The following is a 22294-nucleotide window of genomic DNA, read 5'->3' as shown; positions in this document are numbered from 1 at the left end:
AAAGTTTCCATAAATATTTTGATTAAAAAATTTGAAGAAAAAAAATGTTTAATTTTATAATAATTCGTACGAATATTTTTTCATTTCTCTTTTATTCATTATAATTTTATAATATATTTATGTTTTTATTATAAATTGATTTATTACGACTTAATTAAAATCTTGTAGATAATTATATTAAATAAATATATTTGATACATTTAAAAAAAATATAATTTATAAATAATTATAATATATTAATAATAATAATAAACGTTTTCTGAAGGCTGAATATTTCGGTGACGAATTGTTCCGGATAAATAACAAAGCGACCCAGATTTTCAGTTTATTGAGAAAGCCAAAAAAAATGTATTTCGAGATGAAAAAAAAAAAAAAAATGTTTTCGATGCCAGCCAAAAATATCGACGACCATGATTTCGGATTACAAAAGCGAGATTGCCGATCTCTTGAGTGTCCAGCGAGTCGAGCCAGAAGCTAAAATAAACGAGCTCCGAAAGTGAGAACTAAAAAAATGGCTTTTCCAAAGGAAACTGGAGGGGATGAAGAATTTTTTTGAAAGTTTGACACTCACAGGTACGAAAAGTTGTACAACGACGAGGAGAAAAACAGGGTGAAAGATTTTTTGGCAGACGAGCACAAGAAGAGCGGAGAATATCACGAATTAATTGCATTTTATCGGGAACTTGGACGAAAAATTCCAACGGAGATTGAGAAAACCATTTTTTCGGGCTTGTTCGAAATAAATCTCGGAGATTTTATAGAAACGATCGTAGGCGCGGTAAATTCGTTCGAAAAACTTTTGGTCGATCGATTGGTCGCTGATTATCAAACGAAATCAAAATCGTGAGTGATTTTTCAAAGTTTTTTTAAAAAATTTGAATTTTCAATGTTTCCGAGTGAAAATGAGCTCGATAAAATAACGATTTTTGAAAATTTGCCCATTCTTAAAGAGCCGGCGACGAGTATCAGGCCGTCGCTGATCGTGCCCTCAGCCAACCAGCGAACACAGCCGCTCTCATGGACCTCATTGAATTCATGAAAAAAGCCGAAATTTCTACTCTCAAAAATCTCGAATACAGACTCCACGACATTCTCGACAGCATCAATTATTTATCCGATGTTCGGCTGCTCACGGAGCCCGAAATTCAAACAAATAATATTGCTTTTCAATGGTATCATCGAATGCCTAAAATTCTCGAAGCCAACAAGCAAATCGTCGAGACCAAAACTCTAGAATTTCAAGAATCACTCAAAGGTAAACAACTTGCATCGTCACACAAAAAGTTCAAAGAACACTGCGAAAGGAGCGATTAATTCGAAAGCTCAAAATACTAAAAAAAAAATTAATTTTTCTTTTAGTATTTTGTATTTAGTATTTAATAAATTTCTCTTTTGTTTTTATTTTATTATTTATGTATTATTATATTATATTTATTATTATATTATTATGTATTAAGGTATTCCTTTCACGGACTGGAATATTCTACAAATAACTGATTTTAAATAACAGTAAAGTAAAAGTACATGCGAATAGATTGGTGAAATTTCAGGTCGGCTTATCGAACATTTAATGAATTATTGAAACATAAAAAATCGTAAAATTAGGAGTTTGTGGAGATTCCATCATCACAAAATTTCTATTAAATAATTCATTTACTATAAATAATTCAAAATTCCCGATACAAACTGTCTCACAGATAGAAAAAAATTTAAGGAATTCACAGCGACGATAAAAATAAGCGCGACTTCTCAGAGGTTAGGAATCAGTCCGAATTTCGAGTGCCTCAATTCGCGCCACAAAAAAGAACGGTCAGGTGAAAGGAATGCCTTAATATAATTTTGTATAAATAAATTTTATATATTAATATTAATATATAAAATATATTGAATATTTTTCATTTTAGTATTTATTAAATTTTTATTTTATTTTCATTTTATATATTATGTAAATATGTAAATATTCAGTAAAATAAAAGTAGTAAAATAGTATTTAGTGTTAAAAAAAAAGTATGAATTAAAAGACTGAGAAGAGGTGAAAATATAAAAAATATGGAAATGAAAACGATTTCAATAGTGGATTTGTTAAAAATGGATAAATGTGAAAAAAAAACAATGAACTTTAGGAAGATACAAAAAGTTCGAGGAGGAGTTGGAATCGTACGCTCGTCAAGTGGAAGAGTTTCAGTATTTCGGTGAAATGGAGGAAGTTTATCGTTACCAGAAGAAGGCGCAGAGTTTGGAGAACAAGCTGACAGTAGCGGTGGAGAAAATCGAGAAGTTTAACGAGGAGGAGGCTTCGTTTGGTTGGATAACGACGCAGTATCCGCTTCGAAAGAAAGTGGCCGATCGTTTGGTGCCTTTTAAAAAGTTGTTTGATGCGACTTGCGAGTACATGGTGAAGCACGAGAAGTGGACAACGTCGATGATCGGAGCGCACAACCCGGAAGACATCGACAACGACGTCAGCGTGGCTTACAGAACCATATACAAACTGGAGAAATCTTTCGTCGAGCCAAAGCCGAAGGAATTGGCAGGAATAGTACGAGAAAAAATGGAGGATTTCAAAGTTCACATGCCGGTTATAATGACCCTGGGCAACCAAGGAATGAAGCCTCGACATTGGGAAGAAATATCGAAAATCGTTGGGTTCCCGATCAAGGTCGACCCTGAGATGACTTTGGGAAAAATCTTGGACATGAAAGTGGACGACTACGTGGAGAAATTCGAGGTCGTTTCCGAAGCTGCGACCAAAGAAAGCAGCCTGGAAAAAAATATGGAAAAAATGCAAAAGGACTGGCTGAATGTGACCTTCACTGTGAACCCGTACAAGGACACTGGCACCTTTGTCATCGCCAGTGTCGACGACATTCAACTCATGCTCGACGACCACATCACCAAAGCAATGACCATGAAAAACTCGCCTTACATCAAACCGTTTCATGGCCAGATTGTGTGAGTTGAAAATTCATTGATTTTTTTTCAGTTTAATTTTCTCGTCGTCTCAGAATCCGGTAGAACCCCTTAATAAGTTACAAACTCAGAATCAACGGCTCCAGATTGTTTTCTAACGATCGATGACCCTTTGGGGTTTTAAGGAAATGGGAAAACAAGCTCCACCTGCTGGAAGACATTCTCGACCAGTGGCTCAAGGTCCAAGGAACGTGGATGTACCTCGAACCAATATTTTCGTCACCGGACATCCAGCAACAGATGCCAGATGAGGGACGAAGGTTCAGCGCCGTCGACAAGACCTGGAGAGACATCATGAAAACGGTTCACGCCAATCCGAGGGTCATGTCCGTTGTCGAAATCGACAAAATGCTCGAAAGACTGAAAAAAAGCATGGGACTCTTGGAGCTCATTCAAAAAGGCTTGAACGAATATTTGGAGAAGAAAAGATTGTATTTTCCACGATTTTTTTTCCTGTCGAACGATGAACTGTTGGAAATTCTGTCCGAAACGAAGGATCCCACTCGGTAAGTTCACACAAAACTTGTCAGAAATCGAACATCAATTTTCCTTTTCAATTAAACCAAAACTGAATCGACTAAATTATTGATCAATAAATATATTAATAATAAATAATTACAAAATAAATCATAAAAGTTGAAAAAAGTTCGAACCTTTTCGAATAAGAGTATGACAGGAAAAAATTATAATCCAATTATCAAAATGTTGAAAAAATATCGACAGCGAGGTCGATTTTTAAGAAAAAGCCAGAAACAACAAAATACGAAATGAATTACTTTCACAAGAATAATTCTTCCATCCGTTAACGAGAGTTTCGTTAAAAAGAATCTATTTTTTGAATGGCCCCAACAATATTGGCCGTAAACAAGAATTTTCAAAATTTCGATCTCATTTTTTTGCACTTCTCGAAGAAATTTGTTATTTTCCCCAAAGAAAAATGAGTTTCCTGAATATTTCCAGGGTTCAGCCTCATTTGAAGAAGTGCTTCGAAGGCATAGCAAAGTTGGAGTTCGATTCGGATTTGGAAGTGCGCAAGATGAAGTCGGCGGAAGGTGAGGAAGTGGATTTGGCGGACGTGATATCGACGGCAGCAGCGAGGGGTCAGGTCGAGAAATGGTTGCTGGAGTTGGAGGTGGACATGCGGAAGAGTATTCGCCAGAAGGTATTCGAGGCGATCGCAGCGTATCCGATGAAGGAGCGAACGACGTGGGTGCTGGAGTGGCCTGGGCAGACGGTATTGTGCGTTGGCCAGTTGTACTGGACGCAGCAGATCGAAGAGGCGATGTTGGTGGGGCTGGATGGACTGGAGAGATATTTGGATCAGTGCGAGACCGAGTTGCACGACATAATTCTCATAATCCGGGGCAAGCTGTCCAAGCAGAACCGCATTACTTTAGGTAGGTTGCCAAATAGACTTGGTGCTCGGGTGCAAAGGCTCAAGTTCTGGTTGCTGATCCTCCAGAAGCTTTGGTCACTTTGGACGTCCATGGGAAAGACGTTCTCACAGCGTTGTGCAAGGACCGAGTGATCAACAACACGGATTTCAAGTGGCTTTGCCAGCTCAGATACTACTGGCAGGTAAACCAGGGGCCGGGTCCCCCCTTAAAGTGGAAGCAGGCTCACAGCTGATCCGAATAATCCGAATGTTGCAGAACGACAACCTCTGGACTTACATGATCAACTCTTATCTCCGCTACGGTTACGAGTACTTGGGTAACTCGTCGAGGCTCGTGATAACTCCGTTGACGGATCGTTGCTACCGGACGCTCTTCGGCGCCCTGAGCCTCCACCTCGGCGGGGCCCCGGAAGGGCCGGCCGGTACAGGGAAAACGGAGACGACCAAAGACCTGGCGAAGGCAGTTGCGAAGCAGTGCGTCGTCTTCAATTGTTCGGATGGCTTGGACTACATCGCGCTCGGCAAGTTCTTCAAGGGTCTTGCCTCGTGTGGCGCTTGGTCCTGCTTCGACGAGTTCAATCGCATAGATCTTGAGGTCCTGTCCGTCGTGGCGCAGCAGATTCTGACGATACAGCGCGGCATCAACTCCGCCGCGGAGAAGCTGCTGTTCGAAGGGACTGAGATATTTTTGGACCCAACCTGCGCCGTCTTCATCACGATGAATCCTGGCTACGCCGGGCGTTCGGAGCTGCCGGACAACCTCAAAGCGCTGTTCCGCTCGGTGGCGATGATGGTCCCCGACTACGCCCTCATATCCGAGAACACTTTGTACTCGTTCGGCTTTTACAACGGGCGCCCTCTCGCCGTCAAGATCGTTACTGCCTACAAGCTGTGCTCGGAGCAGCTGAGCAGCCAGTGCCACTACGACTATGGCATGCGAGCCGTCAAGTCCGTCCTGACGGCAGCGGGCAACCTGAAGCTCAAGTATCCCAACGAGTCCGAAGACGTCCTGATGCTGAGGAGCATCAAGGACGTCAATCTGCCCAAGTTCCTGAGCCACGATCTTCCACTCTTCCATGGCATTGCTTCCGACCTCTTCCCCGGCGTCATCTTGCCCGAGCCGGATTACACCCACCTCAATTCGTGCACCAAGGAAGCCTGCGCGCGAGCCAACATCCAGTGCACTCCTTTCTTCCTGGAGAAAGTCCAACAAATCTACGAAATGATGATCGTCCGCCACGGCTTCATGATCGTCGGGCTTCCGTTCGGCGGCAAGACGACCGCCTACCGGATCCTCGCGGAGGCTCTTGGCCTCATGGAAGAAAGTGGCATTTCGGATGAGCACGGAGTCGAGATCATCGTCATCAACCCAAAGTCCATCACCATGGGACAACTGTACGGGCAGTTCGACCCTGCCTCCCACGAGTGGAGCGACGGCGTCCTGGCCGTCAGCTATCGAGCCTTCGCAACCTCGAGCAACGAGAATCGAAAGTGGCTCATATTTGACGGGCCCGTTGATGCCATATGGATCGAGAACATGAACACCGTTCTCGACGACAACAAAAAGCTGTGCCTCATGTCCGGCGAAATCATACAACTCGCACCTACGACGAACCTCGTCTTCGAGCCCATGGATCTTGAGGTATTTCTTCTGAGAACCAAGCTCATCAGGAGTTTGAGCTTATTCTCACGGGCTTCTTCTAACTATTCTGCTTTAAGGTTGCTTCCCCTGCAACCGTTTCCAGATGCGGCATGATCTACATGGAACCCGTTGCCCTGGGCTGGACCCCCCTCCTCGATTCCTGGATCAACACCCTTCCGGACAAGCTCAGTGAACACATCAGGCATCACCTGAGAGACATGTTCATGCGCTTCTGTCCTGCTTTGCTGCATCTCATCCGCCGATCCGGCCTCAAGGTTCGTTGACCCTTGATTTTCGTTTTAAGGAAGTTGAGCAAGTACAGTCGTTTTTTTACTCAAAAGTTACAGCTTGTACCTTTCAAAAGTTAGGCCAGTTTACCGTTTGGCAATGTTGCATACACTTTAACGATCACGAATTCAAAATAATCTGAATTTTATTAAATTTCGTCGTTTCGTCGTTCTTTGGCATCGAGTATACACATACAATTTTTTTCAAATTTTTTTACCACATGGTTAACGAATAATAATTGAGCGTTAAATCAAAGTTCTTATGCACGAGATGTATAACTGTATATGTGTAAACTCTATGCTTATACACGTGAACTGTAGTGTTCAATAACTCGAGAGTTGTGGTAGAAAAATCTAAAAAAAATTATATTTTTTTATATTCTCTTAAAGAATACATTTACCAAATTTTATTCGATTCTTATAATTTGGAAATTTTTTATGTATTCAACGTGGTTTAGCATGGTAATATTGTATCGTCGCGATCCACCCTCCTTAAAGAAGAGTTGGGAAAAAGACGAAAAACTGCTGAAAACTCAGTCGAAAACACGGACGGTGACGATCCTAGCCTCAAAAAACTGCACGGGAAACAGATTATTGTTAAGGGGAGTGGATAGCGACGATACAATGTTGCCATGCTAAACCATATTAGATACATTAAAAATTTCAAAATGACAAGAATTTAATAAAATTTGGTGAACAAATTTGACAATACAAATTTTTTAACATTTTTCTTTTGTACAGTTATCGAGTAATTGATCACTAAAGTTCACGTGTATAAGCATAGCGTTTCCATATATACAGGTATACATTCCGGGCATAAAAAATCCGCTTCAATGCGTAATTACTCGATAACTAAGCAAAAGAAAATTTTGAAAAATATTGTGTCTTCGCACTTGATGTTGAAGAGAACATTATTACCAAATTTTATCAATTTCTTATCATTTTGACGAATGTAGCCACCCTTCCTCCTTAATATAATCTCAGCAAATCTTCTAATAAATTTGAAAAAATTGACGCTATTCAGCAAGCCTTGCTCATGTTGCTCAAAAAATTTCATATTTTTAGCATCCATTTTTAACGGAGACATCACTGAACGTTTCTTGACTTCCATAAGGTTACATGTTATTTGGCCCAAATTTTTATTGATTTTTCTCAGCAACGACGCTCCTAAGCTGTCTGAAAATTTAACTGATTTTTTTTACACTTCACTTTATAAGATGCAATCGGTTTAAAAGCGAGGACATCATTTTCATTCCAATGCCCCAACTTCCTTAAAGTAGTTCGGCCGTTCAATAAAGTACGGTGAAGGTTCACTTTCTTTTGCGGTAAATGATAATTTAATGTCCCCTGGAGACGGTAAGCACAGCTCCGGAGCCTCTTACGGGGCAAAATTTATAATTGTTTCATTTACAATTTTGAGTTTTTAACACGGTACCCTATGAGAGAATTCACAATAATATTAGCTGCGAAAAAATTGTACGGTCTTCGAGCTTCGAAAAAGTTTGTATCGTGAAGAAAATTTATCACAGATTCCGCTCCTTAGAATAAAAAAAAAAAAAAAATTACCTTACAGGGCTTCTAAGAAAGAAAAGATGAAAAGACTTTAATTTTTAAGGCGCCCGAAAGCGGATGTCAGTCATTATGCACTGGACTGCTGGTAACGGCTGAATGAATTTCGGACAAATTCGAGAATCGCTGGGAATTTCATCAAATTTATTTTTGAGACTGACTCGCGTGCTTCCTAGCTTCGATTTTTTTATTTCGCACAATAAAAATGTTGCCTAGGTTGTGTGTATTTAAAGTGTGACCGGTACCGAGTCAATCGTTAACTGGTCAAGTTGAAGCATAAATTTGATCTTTTATGATATTTTTAGAGCATTTTATTACATTGTTGTGATAAAGAGTTCTCAATGTAAGTGTTTATAAATTTTATTTATAATTTAGACTGAAAATTAAACAACGTAAAGTAGTTGCAAACTTGACTAGTCGAATAGAATGGCTGAACTACTTTAAGCAGTGACCCAGCTGATCGAATTGACGATGCTTTCGCCCAGGAAATGATGAACATGCCGGATGCGAACCTCACCAGGTCGGTGATGTACCTCTTCGACTGTTTCCTCGATGACTTCAACGATGAAAAGTACCTGGAAACGATATCGGACCTGGAAATGAGGGCCCAGATCGAGGTGAGCGTTTTAGGTGATTTTGGACTCGACTCGAAGCTGCCATCGTCATTCAATGTCGGAGATCGAACCTCCATTTTCCTTTCAAGGGCTCTTTCTTCTTCTCCTGCATCTGGGCCTTGGGCGGCACCCTCATGGTAGCTTATCGCGAATGGTTCAGCAGCCTCTTCCGAGCCTTAACAGAACCAGAGTTTCCTGATGAGATTCGAACCCGTTTCGGACTCCCGGAAGCCACGACAGGTCCCAGGAAACCTTTCGTTACTCTCCTTCCAACGACTGGCCTCGTCTATGATTACAAGTACATCAAAGAGGGCAAGGGAAAATGGCGACCCTGGTCCGAGGAACTCCACGACGTTCCTGCGATCCCACACGACATGCCGGTCAATCAGATAATCGTGTCAACTGTCGAAACGGTTCGATACTTCACTCTCTTCCAATACCTCATTTGCCATCACAAACCTGTTCTTCTCGTCGGGCCAACCGGAACCGGCAAATCCGTTTACATAATGGATTTCCTCCTCAAGAGGAACAACCCCCAAGTATTCAAACCACTTTTTGTGACTTTCTCCGCCCAAACGACTGCCAATCAGACCCAGGATATGATCATGAGCAAAATGGACAAGAGAAAGAAGGCCGTTTATGGCGCACCACCGGGCAAGCATTGGGTCATCTTCGTCGACGATGTCTCGATGCCTTCCAAAGAAGAGTACGGAGCTCAACCACCGATCGAGTTGTTAAGGCAGTGGCTCGACCATTCCATTTGGTACGATCGAAAAGAGGTCGCGCCCATCAGCCTCGTCGACATCCAACTGGTCTGCGCCATGGGTCCACCATCCAGTGGCAAGGACGTCACTGCCAGGTTCAAAAGGCACTTTTTCACTCTCGCCATCTCCGAATTCGAGGACCAAGTTATGATCACCATTTTTTCCAAAATCGTCTCTTGGCACTTGGACTCTCGAGGCTTTCCTCACGCCTTTGAAGCCTGCGTTGACCCAATCGTTCTCTCGACCTTGGACATTTACAAACAGACGTTGAAACACCTGCTCCCCACACCAGCCAAGTCTCACTATCTCTTCAATCTCAGAGACTTCTCCAGAGTCATTCAAGGAGTTCTTTTGTCATCACCAGAAGCAATGCCCAACGAGGTAAGTCGATGTTTATCAAGCCAGCAGGGTCTTCGTTGGGGTGAAGCAAAACAATCGATTCAATCAAAACAATCGAAAAAAAAGTAATTCTCTCAAAATTTCAGGTTTGAAAACAATTTTTTAGATAGTGCTCAAGCCACTTTTCGATAAAAGTTTTTTCTTAAAAATCGCGAAGCAAACATTTTTTTAAAAATAATATTTTTTTAATAAGTTTTGGCACTCTCGACAAAATTTTAAGTCCACCTCGCATAATTTATTTCTTTTTTTTCTGCATGTTCAGCCATAAATTATGAGATTAAAAAAAAACGTGTGGCTACAAATGGCAAGTTTTGTCGTCCTTCCTAAAGAAGGGGTGAAGGTATTTCGTAAAAACTGTTTTTCAAGATTTTGTGGAATTCAAATTCTTTGTTACAAAGTCTAGTATTTCACCGCAGAAGACGTCGTAATTTGGGAATTTTCTAGTTTTCCCATTTGTTATAAAAATTAGTCAAATATTTTGACTCAATTTTGATGGAAAATAAATGTAGGCTAATTAATGGAAAATCGCAAACATTTTTAGTTCCAAACTGTTTGTTTGAACTATTTGAGTTTGCACAGGATGGCGATTTTGTACAACAGACCTGTGTCGGTCTTGTTAATTTAATTGTTTTTTTTTTTTTTTTTTTTTTTTTTTAATTCGCAAAAATTATCAGACCGATTTTGGAAGTTTGATGATAAATATTTGCGATTTTGTATTCATTGGTCTACATTTTTTTTCTAACAGAACTCGGTCAAAATATTTTACTAATAGCGCATCAGGAAACTAGAAAATTCCCAAATTTTAACGTCTTCTGTCCTGAAATGTCAGACTTTGAAATAAAGAATTCGAATTTGGCAAAATACAGTTTCATTTGGCACGTTGTTATCTTCGTACGATGCCCTAGCAAGTTTTCGTGCATAAAAATATACATTTCTACGAAAAATACAGGAAAGTTGAAATCAATAACTTGAGAAAATGCAAAAATATTTGTTACAACATGAAATTTTGAAAAACTCTGTTTTTTCCAAGGTACGTTCACCCCTTCTTTTGGAAGAACGACAAAACTTGACATTTGCAGCCACACGTTTTTTAATCTCATGATTTATAGCTAAATTATACATAAAAAGAAGTAACAAATTATGGAGTGATAAAATTTTATTACATTTATGATTTCACGGAGCACTGACACTTTCTCATATAAGATAAAAAAAATGTTTGCTTCGCGATTTTTTTGTGAAAAAAACAGGAAAATATCGAAAAGTGGCTTGAGCACTGTCTAAAATTTTTGTTCAAATCTGAAATTTTGGGAAAACAACCTGTTTTTTTTTTTATGTACTAACGATTTCCGTTGGAGCTCCGATAGAAAAATATCGATTTTTTTCTTTCCACATCAGCCGAATCTTGATCGATGGCATTGCCAACTTTCAGCTCAGTATGAAACGACTGTGGGTCCATGAAATCCTGAGGGTGTACGGCGACCGTTTAGTCGACGAGTCCGACTCGTCCTGGCTCGTCGAGCAAATCCGAGCGACCCTGGCGGAGCGAATGGAGGAAGAAATGGACGAATTGTTCGGTGACTTCGTCGACGTCCGGGGTACCCGGGTCACGGATACCCAGTTGCGGAATCTGCTTTACTGCGATTTCCAGAATCCCCTGGAAGAACAGAAGCGTTATAAGGAAGTGGAAAACCACGATGAACTGGCTACGGTCGTGAACGATTATTTGAAGGAATACAATTCGATCTCGAAGAAGCCGATGAACCTGGTGCTCTTCCGATTCGCCATAGAACATCTTTCGAAGATCTGTCGCATCATGATGCAGCCGCGCGGACATGCTCTGCTCGTCGGCGTCGGAGGCTCGGGTCGCCAGTCCTTGACGCGCCTGGCTTCCCACATATCGGACTACGAGATCTTCCAGGTCGAAATATCGAAGCAGTACGGCGTCCACGAGTGGCACGAGGACCTCAAGCTCATTTTGAAGAGGAGCGTCGCCAGTGACCTTCACACGAGTTTTCTCTTCACCGACATGCAGATCAAGGAAGAGTCCTTCCTCGAAGACATCAGCAATCTGATGAACGCTGGCGAAGTCCCAAACCTCTTTGCTGCCGACGAAAAAGCCGAACTCTGCGAAAAAATGCGCTCGATTGATCGCCAGCGGGACAAGTCCATGCAAACGGACGGCAGCCCGATTGCGCTCTTCAACTATTTCATTCAGGTCGTCAGGGAACAACTGCACATTGTTGTCGCGATGTCTCCCATTGGAGAAAGTTTCAGGACTCGCATCAGGAAGTTTCCGGCTCTGGTTAATTGTTGCACGATCGATTGGCTCCAACCTTGGCCGGAAGACGCCCTCCTCGCTGTCGCTACCCAGTTCCTGGGCGAAATCCAACTCGACGATGAAGAGCGACTCGCTTGTATCGAGATGTGTCAATATTTTCATACTTCCACTCAAGACTTGTCGAAAGAATTTTTCCACCGCGTCGGCAGGTCAGTCTCAACACATTTTTCCAGTGATCCACTGTTTTAAGGACCTCCGCTGGCTTTTCGTGCCCTGAAAATCGGTCCCAGGATGGTCCACGTTGATAAAACGCGATCCCCATTTGCTTCAAGGCACAATTACGTCACGCCAACTTCTTACCTCGAGCTGATAAACACCTTCAAGGATCTTCTCGCGAAGAAACGTGCCGAGGTGCTCGAAGGTAAGAGGCGTTACGAAGCAGGCCTGGGCAAGCTGGACTCCACTCATAAACAAGTTGCCAAAATGCAAGAGATTCTCGTCGCACTTCAACCAAAGTTGAGGGAAGCTGCTAAGGATGTTGAGAAAATGTTGGCCAACGTTGAAAGTGAGAGCCTCGAAGTTTCCGCCATTGAACAGGTCGTCAAGAAGGACGAGGAGGCTGCAATGGTAAATTTTTCGACCTCGTTTTTCACCGATTCGTCATTAATGAACTCATCCGTCAATCGAATGTCGCAGGTCGTAGCCGCTGCAGCAGAAGAAATCCGGGTCGAGTGCAACGCGGATTTGGAGCTGGTCATGCCGATCTTGAACGCTGCTAATGCGGCCCTCAACACCCTGACTCCCCCGGATATCCAGATCGTCAAAACCATGAAGAACCCTCCAGCGGGTGTCAAGTTGGTGATGGAAGCGGTCTGCATTTTGAAGGTGATCTTGGCTCGGTCGCAACGATTCAAAAAACGATTCCATTTTTTCCACTCAAGGTCAAAAGACTTTTGATGCCGATGCGGTATTTCGGATGCCCAGTTTGAGGACATTTATTTTTACAAATTTGTTCAAGCTGGTGAATCTCTTTTGGATTCGTCAGACTCCACCATAGTAAGCTCGATCGACACGAAAAATCCGATAATCTTGATTCCCGTGTTTGTTTTGATCGGTGGATTCGAAGGACGTCAAGCCGGAGAGGGTCCAAGCGGAAGGTGGCGGTGGGACGGTCGACGATTACTGGAAGCCGTCGTTGCGAGTGTTGGGCGACATGAAGTTCCTGGAGAACCTTTTGAACTTCGACAAGGACAACATCCCTGAGAAAATAATGGCGAAGATAAGATCGACGATCTTGACGAACCCGAATTTCGATCCGGACAAAATAAGAAACGCGTCGACCGCTTGCGAGGGGCTCTGCAAGTGGGTGATCGCTCTTGCCGAGTACGACACAGTGGCCAAGGTCGTGGCTCCTAAAAAAATAGCGCTGGCCAAGGCGGAGGCTGAGTACGACGGAGCGATGGCGGCTCTCGAGGTCAAGAGGCAGCAGCTCCGGGAGGTTCAGCTCCGGGTTCAACGGCTCGAGGAGCTTTTGGCCCAGAGGAAGGCCGACTATCAAGCAATGATCGACGAGGTTGAAGACTGCGAACAGAAGCTGAGGAGAGCCGAAGAGCTCATCGGTGGCTTGGGTGGCGAGTACAATCGATGGTCAGCGACTGCGGTCCAACTTGGAGAACGTTATTTCAAGCTGACCGGTGACATCATCATCGGAGCTGGGTTCGTTGCCTACCTGGGGGTCTTCACGACCCAGTACAGACAGCGGCAGCTAGAAAACTGGCTGAGAATCTGCACCCAGCTGAAGGTCATCTGCACCCAAGACTTCCAGCTCAATCAAATCCTCGGCGACCCCGTTCTCATCAGGTCCTGGAACATCGCGGGACTGCCCAGCGACCTTTTCTCCATCGACAACGCCATCGTCGTCGTGAAATCCAGACGCTGGCCTCTCATGATCGATCCCCAAGGTCAGGCCAACAAATGGATAAAAAACATGGAAAAAAGCTTCAACATCCACGTCGTCAGACTCAGCCAAAACGACTACATGAGAATCCTCGAAAATGCTGTCCAATTCGGACAACCCGTTCTCCTCGAAAACGTCGGCGAGGAACTCGACGCTGCTCTCGAGCCACTTCTCCTCAAACAGACCTTCAAAAGTGGCGGATCCTGGTGCATCAAACTCGGCGACTCGGTCGTCGAGTACAGCGACAAATTCAGGTTTTCGTAGCTTCTAAAAAATCTGCAATGTATTCGTTTTTCATCTTTTCATAAACACACTTTTTGAAATTCGTCATAATTCTTTGGATTATAACTATTTTTCTACCACTTTTTATTCAAACTACAATTTTATTAAATTTAGACCAATTTTAAACCATTGATCATGTTGAATTTATCTACAATCAAAAATAATCAGCTAATTTATTGAAATCCGTTAATTCGAGTTTTAATATTTAATTAAACCCAGACAGAAAATAAATGAAACGAAAAAATGCTCATTTTCTATTGAATTTTTTTTCCAAAGTGAAAAATTGTTGTCAATATTTTTGTAGCTTTCTTTGGAGATTATTTTGGTGTTTCATGGCATATTGGTATTTTCATGTATTTTTGAAATGGCTTATTGATTGCAGATTTTACATAACAACGAAGCTGCGCAACCCTCATTATTTGCCAGAAATAGCAGTCAAAGTGACTCTTTTAAATTTCATGATAACTCCAGTCGGTCTGGAAGATCAATTATTAGGTATCGTCGTGGCGAAAGAGAGACCCGATCTGGAATCCGAAAAAAATCAATTAATCGTCCAGGGAGCTGCGAACAAAAAGTAAAGAAGAAAAAAAAGAAAAAAAGAAAAAACAACTGAATATGCAAAATTAGATTTTCTGAGAATTCATTCAGCACTTGTTTCCTGGATTTTAATGGGTTTTATTGATGAATTATAATTTAAAAAATACTTGCAGAATGTTGAAGGAAATCGAAGACAAGATCCTCGAAGTTTTGTCAGAGTCTGACGAGAATATTCTCGAGGATCAAACTGCCATTGGTGTTTTGAGCTCGTCGAAAGTTCTCTCGAACGAGATTCAAGCGAAACAGACCGTGGCTGAGGTCACTGAAAAGTCCATCGATGCAGCTCGACTTCAGTACACTCCAATCGCCGTTTATAGCACCGTACTTTTTTTCACGATTGGTAAAATCATGAGATTTGGAGTTTTCGTATACAAAAGCTGTAACTCAAAAATCGTAAACAAAATTTTCGAATTACAATTTTTCGTTTTCTTCAATAATTTGTTTATTTTTATGAGAACTCACTGATTCCAGTCGACGAGAAAATTTGATGAAATTTATTTCAGAATTCGATACTTTCCATTAATTCATTAATTTATTTTATACAAAAAATAACTTGATAAGTGTAAAAATGATCATGAAAATCGTCATTAAAATATGAAAAACAAAAAGAAACAATGACAATTTGTTTATAATTTTCAGCTGTTCTTGCAAATATCGATCCAATGTACCAATATTCGTTGGTATGGTTCGTAAATTTGTTTAAAAGTACCATTGACAATACGCCACCAGTTGAAGATGTTGAGCAGCGTTTGAAAGATTTGACGAAACATTTCACGTACTCGTTGTACGTCAACATTTGTCGTTCTCTTTTCGAGAAAGACAAGCTCGTATTTTCCCTCATTCTCGCAATAAATTTGTTGAACAAACAAGGAAAAATATCGATGGCACAGTGGATGTTTCTCTTGACTGGTGGAGTCGGCTTGGAAAATCCACATCCAAATCCGACTGATTGGCTGCCCACCAAATCCTGGGATGAGTTCTGTCGGCTCAAAGATGTTTCTGGTTTTTCGGTAAGGTTACGAAGATCCATTAAAAAATTAACTGCAAAGAACACAAAGACAATGAAAAATCTAAAACTTCAATTTAGTTATAAAAAAAATGCCAATAAGCAGCTACTAGAAAGAGGAAAAAAATCATTTTTTCACTCTTATTCGATGCACTTCAATGAAACGTAAATTAAAATCACTTTCATCCGATTGAAAAGAAATTAAACCAAAAATTGACAAACTTCAGTAGCTTGGAGGAGGAAAAACTGTGTTATTATTTTTGCTGGCATTTAATTTATGACGAACGAAAAATGTTGAAAAACGACGAAACTTTTAATTGGAAGAGTTTTGATAAAATTATTCGGTTATATTTTTCATTGAAAGCAAAAATATTTCGATAGTTCTAGTTGAACAACGATGAAAATTGTTCGTGATTATTATTTTTACATTTGCTGGCATTTCATTTATGACAAATAAAAAGAGTGGGTTTTCGGATGAAAAAATTTTGAAAAACAAGGAAATTTTCAGTTGGAAGCGTTCTGATAAAATTATTCGAATATATTTATAGAATATTGATCGTGAATAAGCTCAAAAATCGAACAATTCAATTACCCAAAAAATGATGGACCTTTTTGCTTATTTTTGGGGCCAATTAAGGGGATACAAGAATCATTGAGGCGTGACACAGCTCTGTGGAAATACGTCTTTGATCACAAAGAGCCCCAATCTCTTACGTTTCCTTCACCTTTTCATAAAATAAGTCTCTTCGAGAAAATGCTTGTTCTTCGTTGCCTGAGGCCTGACAAAGTTATTCCAGCTGTACAACTTTTCGTTGAAGGTACGACACAAAGAAAAGAGAGCTTCCTTAACGAGTTCTCGGTTGAGCTTTCAGTCCATTTTCCCATTTGGTATCTATATTTATACAGCAGTTTCTTGGAGTTGCGAAAAATGCGCTACGCGCTTTTAATGAGACGTTTATCTTCAATATGCATGCACAAGATCTCTCGTCTGTTTTCTTTCATGAATGTAATTTATTCTCAAAGTGAAATTCTAACGACGATGGTTCGTTTAAAAAATGCATTTACTCAGGTACGAGTTTTAATTCATTTTTCCAATGCAATTTGAATTTAAGCGTTTTTTTATTTTTTTTTTAAATTTTTTTTATTATTACTCTTTTTTTTCACAACATACTTTTCCTCACGAATTTCCATTTTTCCTTAAATTTTCCTCGCAACTCTTTACAGAATTGCATTATTTCAATCGATGCATTTTTGATTGCATCTTGAATAAATTTTTCTCGTGAATTCGCAAGATTTTTACTAATTTCGCAAGAGCATCGTTGCTGAACTTCCGTCTGGATCGGTGGATGCACTTTTGGCTGCTTTTAGTCACGCATTTTTGAACGAACTCGTTGCATCGAATTGCATAATAAAATGCACTTTTGCATACGGTTTATCCAATTAATCCGACGACAAAATTATTTCTTTTTTTTTTCTCACAAATGTTTTTCATGCATTTCCCAGCGAATGTAATGCATTTTGTAAAATTCATATTCTCACAACTTTATCACACATTTGAGCATTTCCAGGAAAATGTTTGATCCACTTTTCGTTTGCATCGCAGGTTTTTTATTCGAATTTTTTCACGCTTGGCTAATTAAATCATTTTGCCATGAAACTTTCGACTGTTGCTGCCCCTTTTGATCACTCAATCGAACAATTTTTTTACAGTCGAACTTGGCAAACAGTACATCGAACCTCCGCCCTTCGATCTCGCGTCCTCGTACACCGATTCCCACTCCTGCATCCCCTTAATATTCGTACTAACACCCGGTGCTGATCCAACAGCAATACTCTTGAAATTCGCGGACGATCAGGGCTTCGGAACAAACAGACTGTTTTCACTTTCGCTGGGACAGGGTCAAGGACCCATAGCCGTGAATCTGATTGACGAGGGAGTAAAGAACGGCACGTGGGTCGTGTTGCAAAATTGTCACCTCGCCAAGAGCTGGATGGGCACACTCGAAAAGGTCTTGATCCAATTTACTTTTTCTCCCCCCTTTTCCCTCGTTCAATGTAACGAGGAAACGGTTTTTTCACTATGGAAATTACTGACGAACAAATTTTCATACGATTGATACACGTTTTGGGATTTTCCGACCTTAAAAGCTGCTGGGAATTTTCAGTTTTTTTGTGGCACTTTTTCAGCTCGAAATGAGATTTAGCCGAAATTATTTCTCGAACTCCGGGAGGTTGAAAAATTCGGTTATTTTTTCAAAGAAATATTGAAAAATTTCGACATCGTGCACAATTTTTTTAGTCTCGACCAATTTTTGAACATCTTTAACTTATTTTTCCAACTCTCGTTCAAACTCGGTTTCGCTGTTTGGTGCTTAGATTTGCGAAGCTTTCACACCGGAAACCGTCCACCCGGATTTTCGACTGTGGCTCACGAGTTATCCGGCGGAACATTTCCCGGTGAGTGTTCTTCAGAACGGGGTCAAGATGACCAACGAGCCACCGAAGGGCCTCAGATCCAATATCACGAGGTCTTATCTGCAGGTTCGTCAGTTTAAATTTACATATTTTTTCCAACTTTGCGCGACAATTTTAAACGGACAAATATAATTTGAGCCGAAAAACAACTTTCGATGAAAAAAAAAAGGAAATTTTCAATTTCGAACGAAAAGTTTTATTTTTTTATTTTTTTTTTTTTTATTTCGGAAGTGAATCTGAAAAAAAAACTTGAACGAGAAATTTCTTTTTTTTTTTTACCGAGCCAAATTGCTCGGAAATCGTTCTCGAATATTTCTCCATGATTTTTTAAGGACCCGATATGCGACCCCGAATTTTTCGGAGTCTCGAGGCAAAAAGAGTCCTTTAAAAAGCTTCTTTTCTCGCTGTGCTTTTTCCACGCGATTGTCCAAGAGAGACGCAAATTTGGGCCGATCGGTTGGAACAATCCTTACGAGTTCAACGAAACGGACTTACGCATAAGCGTTCTCCAGCTGAAAATCTTTTTGGATCAATACGAGGACGTGCAGTTCGAAGCCCTTAAATATCTCACAGGTATTTTTCGAAATTTTTTATACGAAAATCAATTAAGAAGATTCAAAATGAAAAAAAAAAAAATATGAAAATCAACATTTCCTCAAAGTTTCTAAAGGAGCAGCAAAGTTTTTTCCTTGTTTTTTATTTTTATTTTTTATTTTCTTTAATATAATAATTTCTACTTAAATTTCTTGAGTCATTTTGATTTTTCATTAAAAAATTTCATCACTTCATCATTGGATAAACAAGAATAATCATTTTTTTTAAAACTTTGAAACTACAATTTCGAGTCGAGTAAAAAAAAGCTCGAAAATGATAAAAATTCCAAGTTAGCGATCATCTCGCATCCACGAAAAATGATGATTTCGATTAATTTATCAGGTGAATGCAATTACGGTGGTCGTGTAACCGACGAATGGGATCGAAGGACCTTGATCACGATCCTGGACAAGTTTTACTCCGAGCAGCTCGTCCAAGACTCCGATTATCTGTTCGATCCTTCGGGACTTTATTTCGTGCCGAAAGTATCCGAGCACGAGGATTTTCTCGAGTATGTGAAAAATTTGCCGATGGTGACCGCACCCAGTGTCTTCGGAATGAACGAGAACGCTGACATAATAAAAGATCAACAGGAAACGCAGTTGCTGGTCACGTCCATTTTATTGACTCAGGTAAAAAAATTTTTTTTTTACTCAACATCGATTTTTTCCACCCTTCCAATCTAATCGAAAAAAAAAAAAAACAAACTCCTCGATTAGAATTCAAAAACTCCAAACAAAGTCTCACGTCCTCGGTACTCGGTCTTAAGGGGACAAAAAAATGAAAATTGCTCGCCAAATTGCAATAATCATGCATTCGAGTCGAGAATCGATTGAACTTATTTATTTTGTATTCACAAAAGACAACAAGATTTGAAAAGATTCGATTTAAAACGAATCTTTCATAATTGAAATAATGAAAATCGATTTTTTTCTTTATTTTTTATTATTCATATTAAAAAAAAAAACAAATTATTTATTTAAAAAAAGTATCCATGCACAAAAATCGTTCATTTTCTGTTTCGTTGATGAAGAAATATTGTGAAATAAATTAGAGAAACGTATGGTCACAAAAAAAACGTGGCTTTTTTTCAAAATCCAAAATAATGAGAAAAAATCAATTTTTTTTCTGCTCTCAGGAGGACACGGTGAGTATTGAGCATTAATAAAAAAAAAATAAAAAAAAACAAAAATCACTGCGACCCTCAATAATTAATTTTTGGTTGATCGATGTCCGGAATGATCAATGAACCTATAAATTCGAAACGTTTCCCATTTCGAGGCTAATTGACAAGTTTACTGTGCTTTTCTTATTCTTTACAAGGATGCTGGCTCGACGGATATCGAGGGTACAAAAACTCCAGACGAGACGGTATACGAGGTGTCTGCTGACATACTTTCGAAATTGCCAATGGATTATGACCTCGTCGATGCCCTAGAAAAATATCCGACCTCCTACGAGCAAAGTATGAACACTGTTCTCGTACAAGAGATGGGAAGATTCAATAAACTTTTGCAAACCATACGAGTCAGCCTCGTCAACGTTCAGAGGGCGATTAAAGGTTTCGTGGTAATGGACACGTCCCTCGAAGAAGTTTACACTTCCATCATAACTGGCAAAATTCCAGCGACTTGGAAAGCCAATTCTTATCCATCGTTGAAACCTCTTGGAAGCTACATTCAGGACTTTTTAAGGAGACTCAAGTTTCTTGAGGTAGGAACGAAAACGTCGATGGATGAGGGGAACAAAAAATTCGAAATTGGAAATTTTTTCGTAAATTTCAACGTCAAAGTGCTTTGTTTTGAATATATATTTTTATTTCAAATAAAAATAATTTTGAAAGAGTAACACACTCGAAGATTTTTTGCACAACTTTTGGGGAGTAAAAATTCAAATTATGATGGAATCGGGGAACAGAAAAAACATCGTGAAAATCGTCGACAAAGCAAACGAGTTTAACTTTGATAAAAAGCGAATGAAAATTCATGCGGATTGTGATGGAGTTACTGTGAATTCAAAGGAAAATGTTTCTGAGCAGTATTGCAATGACAATTTAACGAAACGAGGAAACGCTCAAAGGAAATGCAAAGAAAATTTCAAAGAATATTGTCGGAAATTCGTTTTCATTATGGAGCACAAAATTGGTGAATATTTCATGATAAATGCGATGAAAAATTCACTGAACGAATGCACTTTCAGGTTTGGTTCGTCGAAGGCCCTCCCACGTCATTTTGGCTCTCCGGGTTCTACTTCACCCAAGCATTTTTGACTGGAGCACGTCAGAATTACGCTCGCAAATATTCCATTCCAATCGACTTGTTGATTTACGATTTCGTGCCTTTGAAGGAGACGAAATTCGCGAAAGCTCCCGACGACGGTATCTACGTTTACGGTTTGTTTCTTGACGGAGCTCGTTTCAACATGGACACCATGAACCTCGACGAGTCTCTGCCCAAAGTTCTATTCGACACTGTTCCTTACGTGAGTCATAAAAAAGAGGTCGAAAAAGCGATGGAAAAATAACAAAAAGAAAAAATTCTTTAGCACTTTTCACTGGAAAATTCACTTTTTTATTCAAAATTTATTTTTCGAACGAGGGTTCGAGCATCTCGAGCAAAAGGTTCGATAATAAGAGAAATAGAATCGGGGGATTCAAAATTTCGTAAAAAAACGTTTTTGGGGTGCTCCAACTAAGAAAATTTACAAAATCTTTCGTTCGTAAAGTTTTTCTTTCAAGTATATAATAAAGAAAAATACGAATTTGCAAACTAAAATTCAGCAGGAAATTCCAAAGTATTTTCCACTGAAGGAAACAAAATGGAGAAAATCCAAATTTCAACATTGAAAACGCGCATTTTCAAGGGTTCAAATTAATAAATGTTGCAGTTGTGGCTCGTGCCGACGACGAAGGACAAAGTGGTTGAAAGACCGGTTTACACTTGCCCCGTGTACAAGACAGCAGAGCGCCGTGGAATTTTATCGACGACCGGGCACTCGACGAATTTCGTTATCGCGATGTGGTTGCCGACCGCGAAACCCTCGCAGCATTGGATAATGCGAGGTGTCGCAATGCTCTGTCAATTGTCACAGTGAATAATGGTGAAAATGGAAGCCTGAGAAACCGAGGATGGAGCAATTATAGTCGAGAAAATGGGAAAACACGAATTTTTCCAAATAAAATTTAAACGAGTCCTTTAAGCTTGCAGCTTTTCATTTCCCAACAAGAAGAAAACCAAAAAAACTCAGGGATAAACGAAACCGATAAAAATTCTCGAATGCCCATGAATTTTCTTCTCAACGAGCCTCATTTGTCCCTTCCCCAAAGGATCGTCGATGATCGACGTGATTTTCCAAAAAAAGTTCTCCGCCATATCTTGCCCAGCGAAAGCTTTTCTTTCGCAGCTCAAAAAACAAGTGAGTACTACAAGGGTGCAAATTGGATTTGGCGGTCCCCCTTAAAGCTG

At 40.2% G+C, this 22294-nt stretch overlaps 1 protein-coding gene across 2 annotated transcripts; it reads left to right on the top strand.

The window, feature by feature from the left end:
- Nucleotides 1–956: 956 nt before the first annotated feature.
- On the top strand, nucleotides 957–22026 carry Dhc36C (Dynein heavy chain at 36C). Of its 2 annotated transcripts, XM_043431761.1 has the most exons (25): nucleotides 957–1255; nucleotides 2124–2952; nucleotides 3096–3476; nucleotides 3931–4367; nucleotides 4433–4548; nucleotides 4623–6008; nucleotides 6086–6283; nucleotides 8350–8481; nucleotides 8568–9623; nucleotides 11071–12128; nucleotides 12252–12546; nucleotides 12616–12804; nucleotides 13046–14130; nucleotides 14541–14732; nucleotides 14869–15095; nucleotides 15395–15765; nucleotides 16399–16579; nucleotides 17472–17770; nucleotides 18138–18302; nucleotides 18569–18809; nucleotides 19173–19462; nucleotides 19969–19977; nucleotides 20154–20543; nucleotides 21030–21311; nucleotides 21717–22026. In XM_043431761.1, the coding sequence occupies exons 1-25, from the start codon at nucleotides 1018–1020 to the stop codon at nucleotides 21921–21923; spliced, it is 10254 nt and encodes a 3417-aa protein (XP_043287696.1). In that variant the 5' UTR covers nucleotides 957–1017; the 3' UTR covers nucleotides 21924–22026. The 2 variants fall into 2 exon arrangements, with proteins under 2 accessions (XP_043287696.1, XP_043287698.1); XM_043431763.1 differs by lacking the exon at nucleotides 19969–19977.
- The last annotated feature ends 268 nt before the right edge of the window (nucleotides 22027–22294 follow it).

Source organism: Venturia canescens, chromosome 11 (assembly GCF_019457755.1).
Source record: "Venturia canescens isolate UGA chromosome 11, ASM1945775v1, whole genome shotgun sequence".
Lineage (NCBI taxonomy): Eukaryota > Metazoa > Arthropoda > Insecta > Hymenoptera > Ichneumonidae > Venturia > Venturia canescens.
This window is presented reverse-complemented; position numbering and strand designations above follow the sequence as displayed.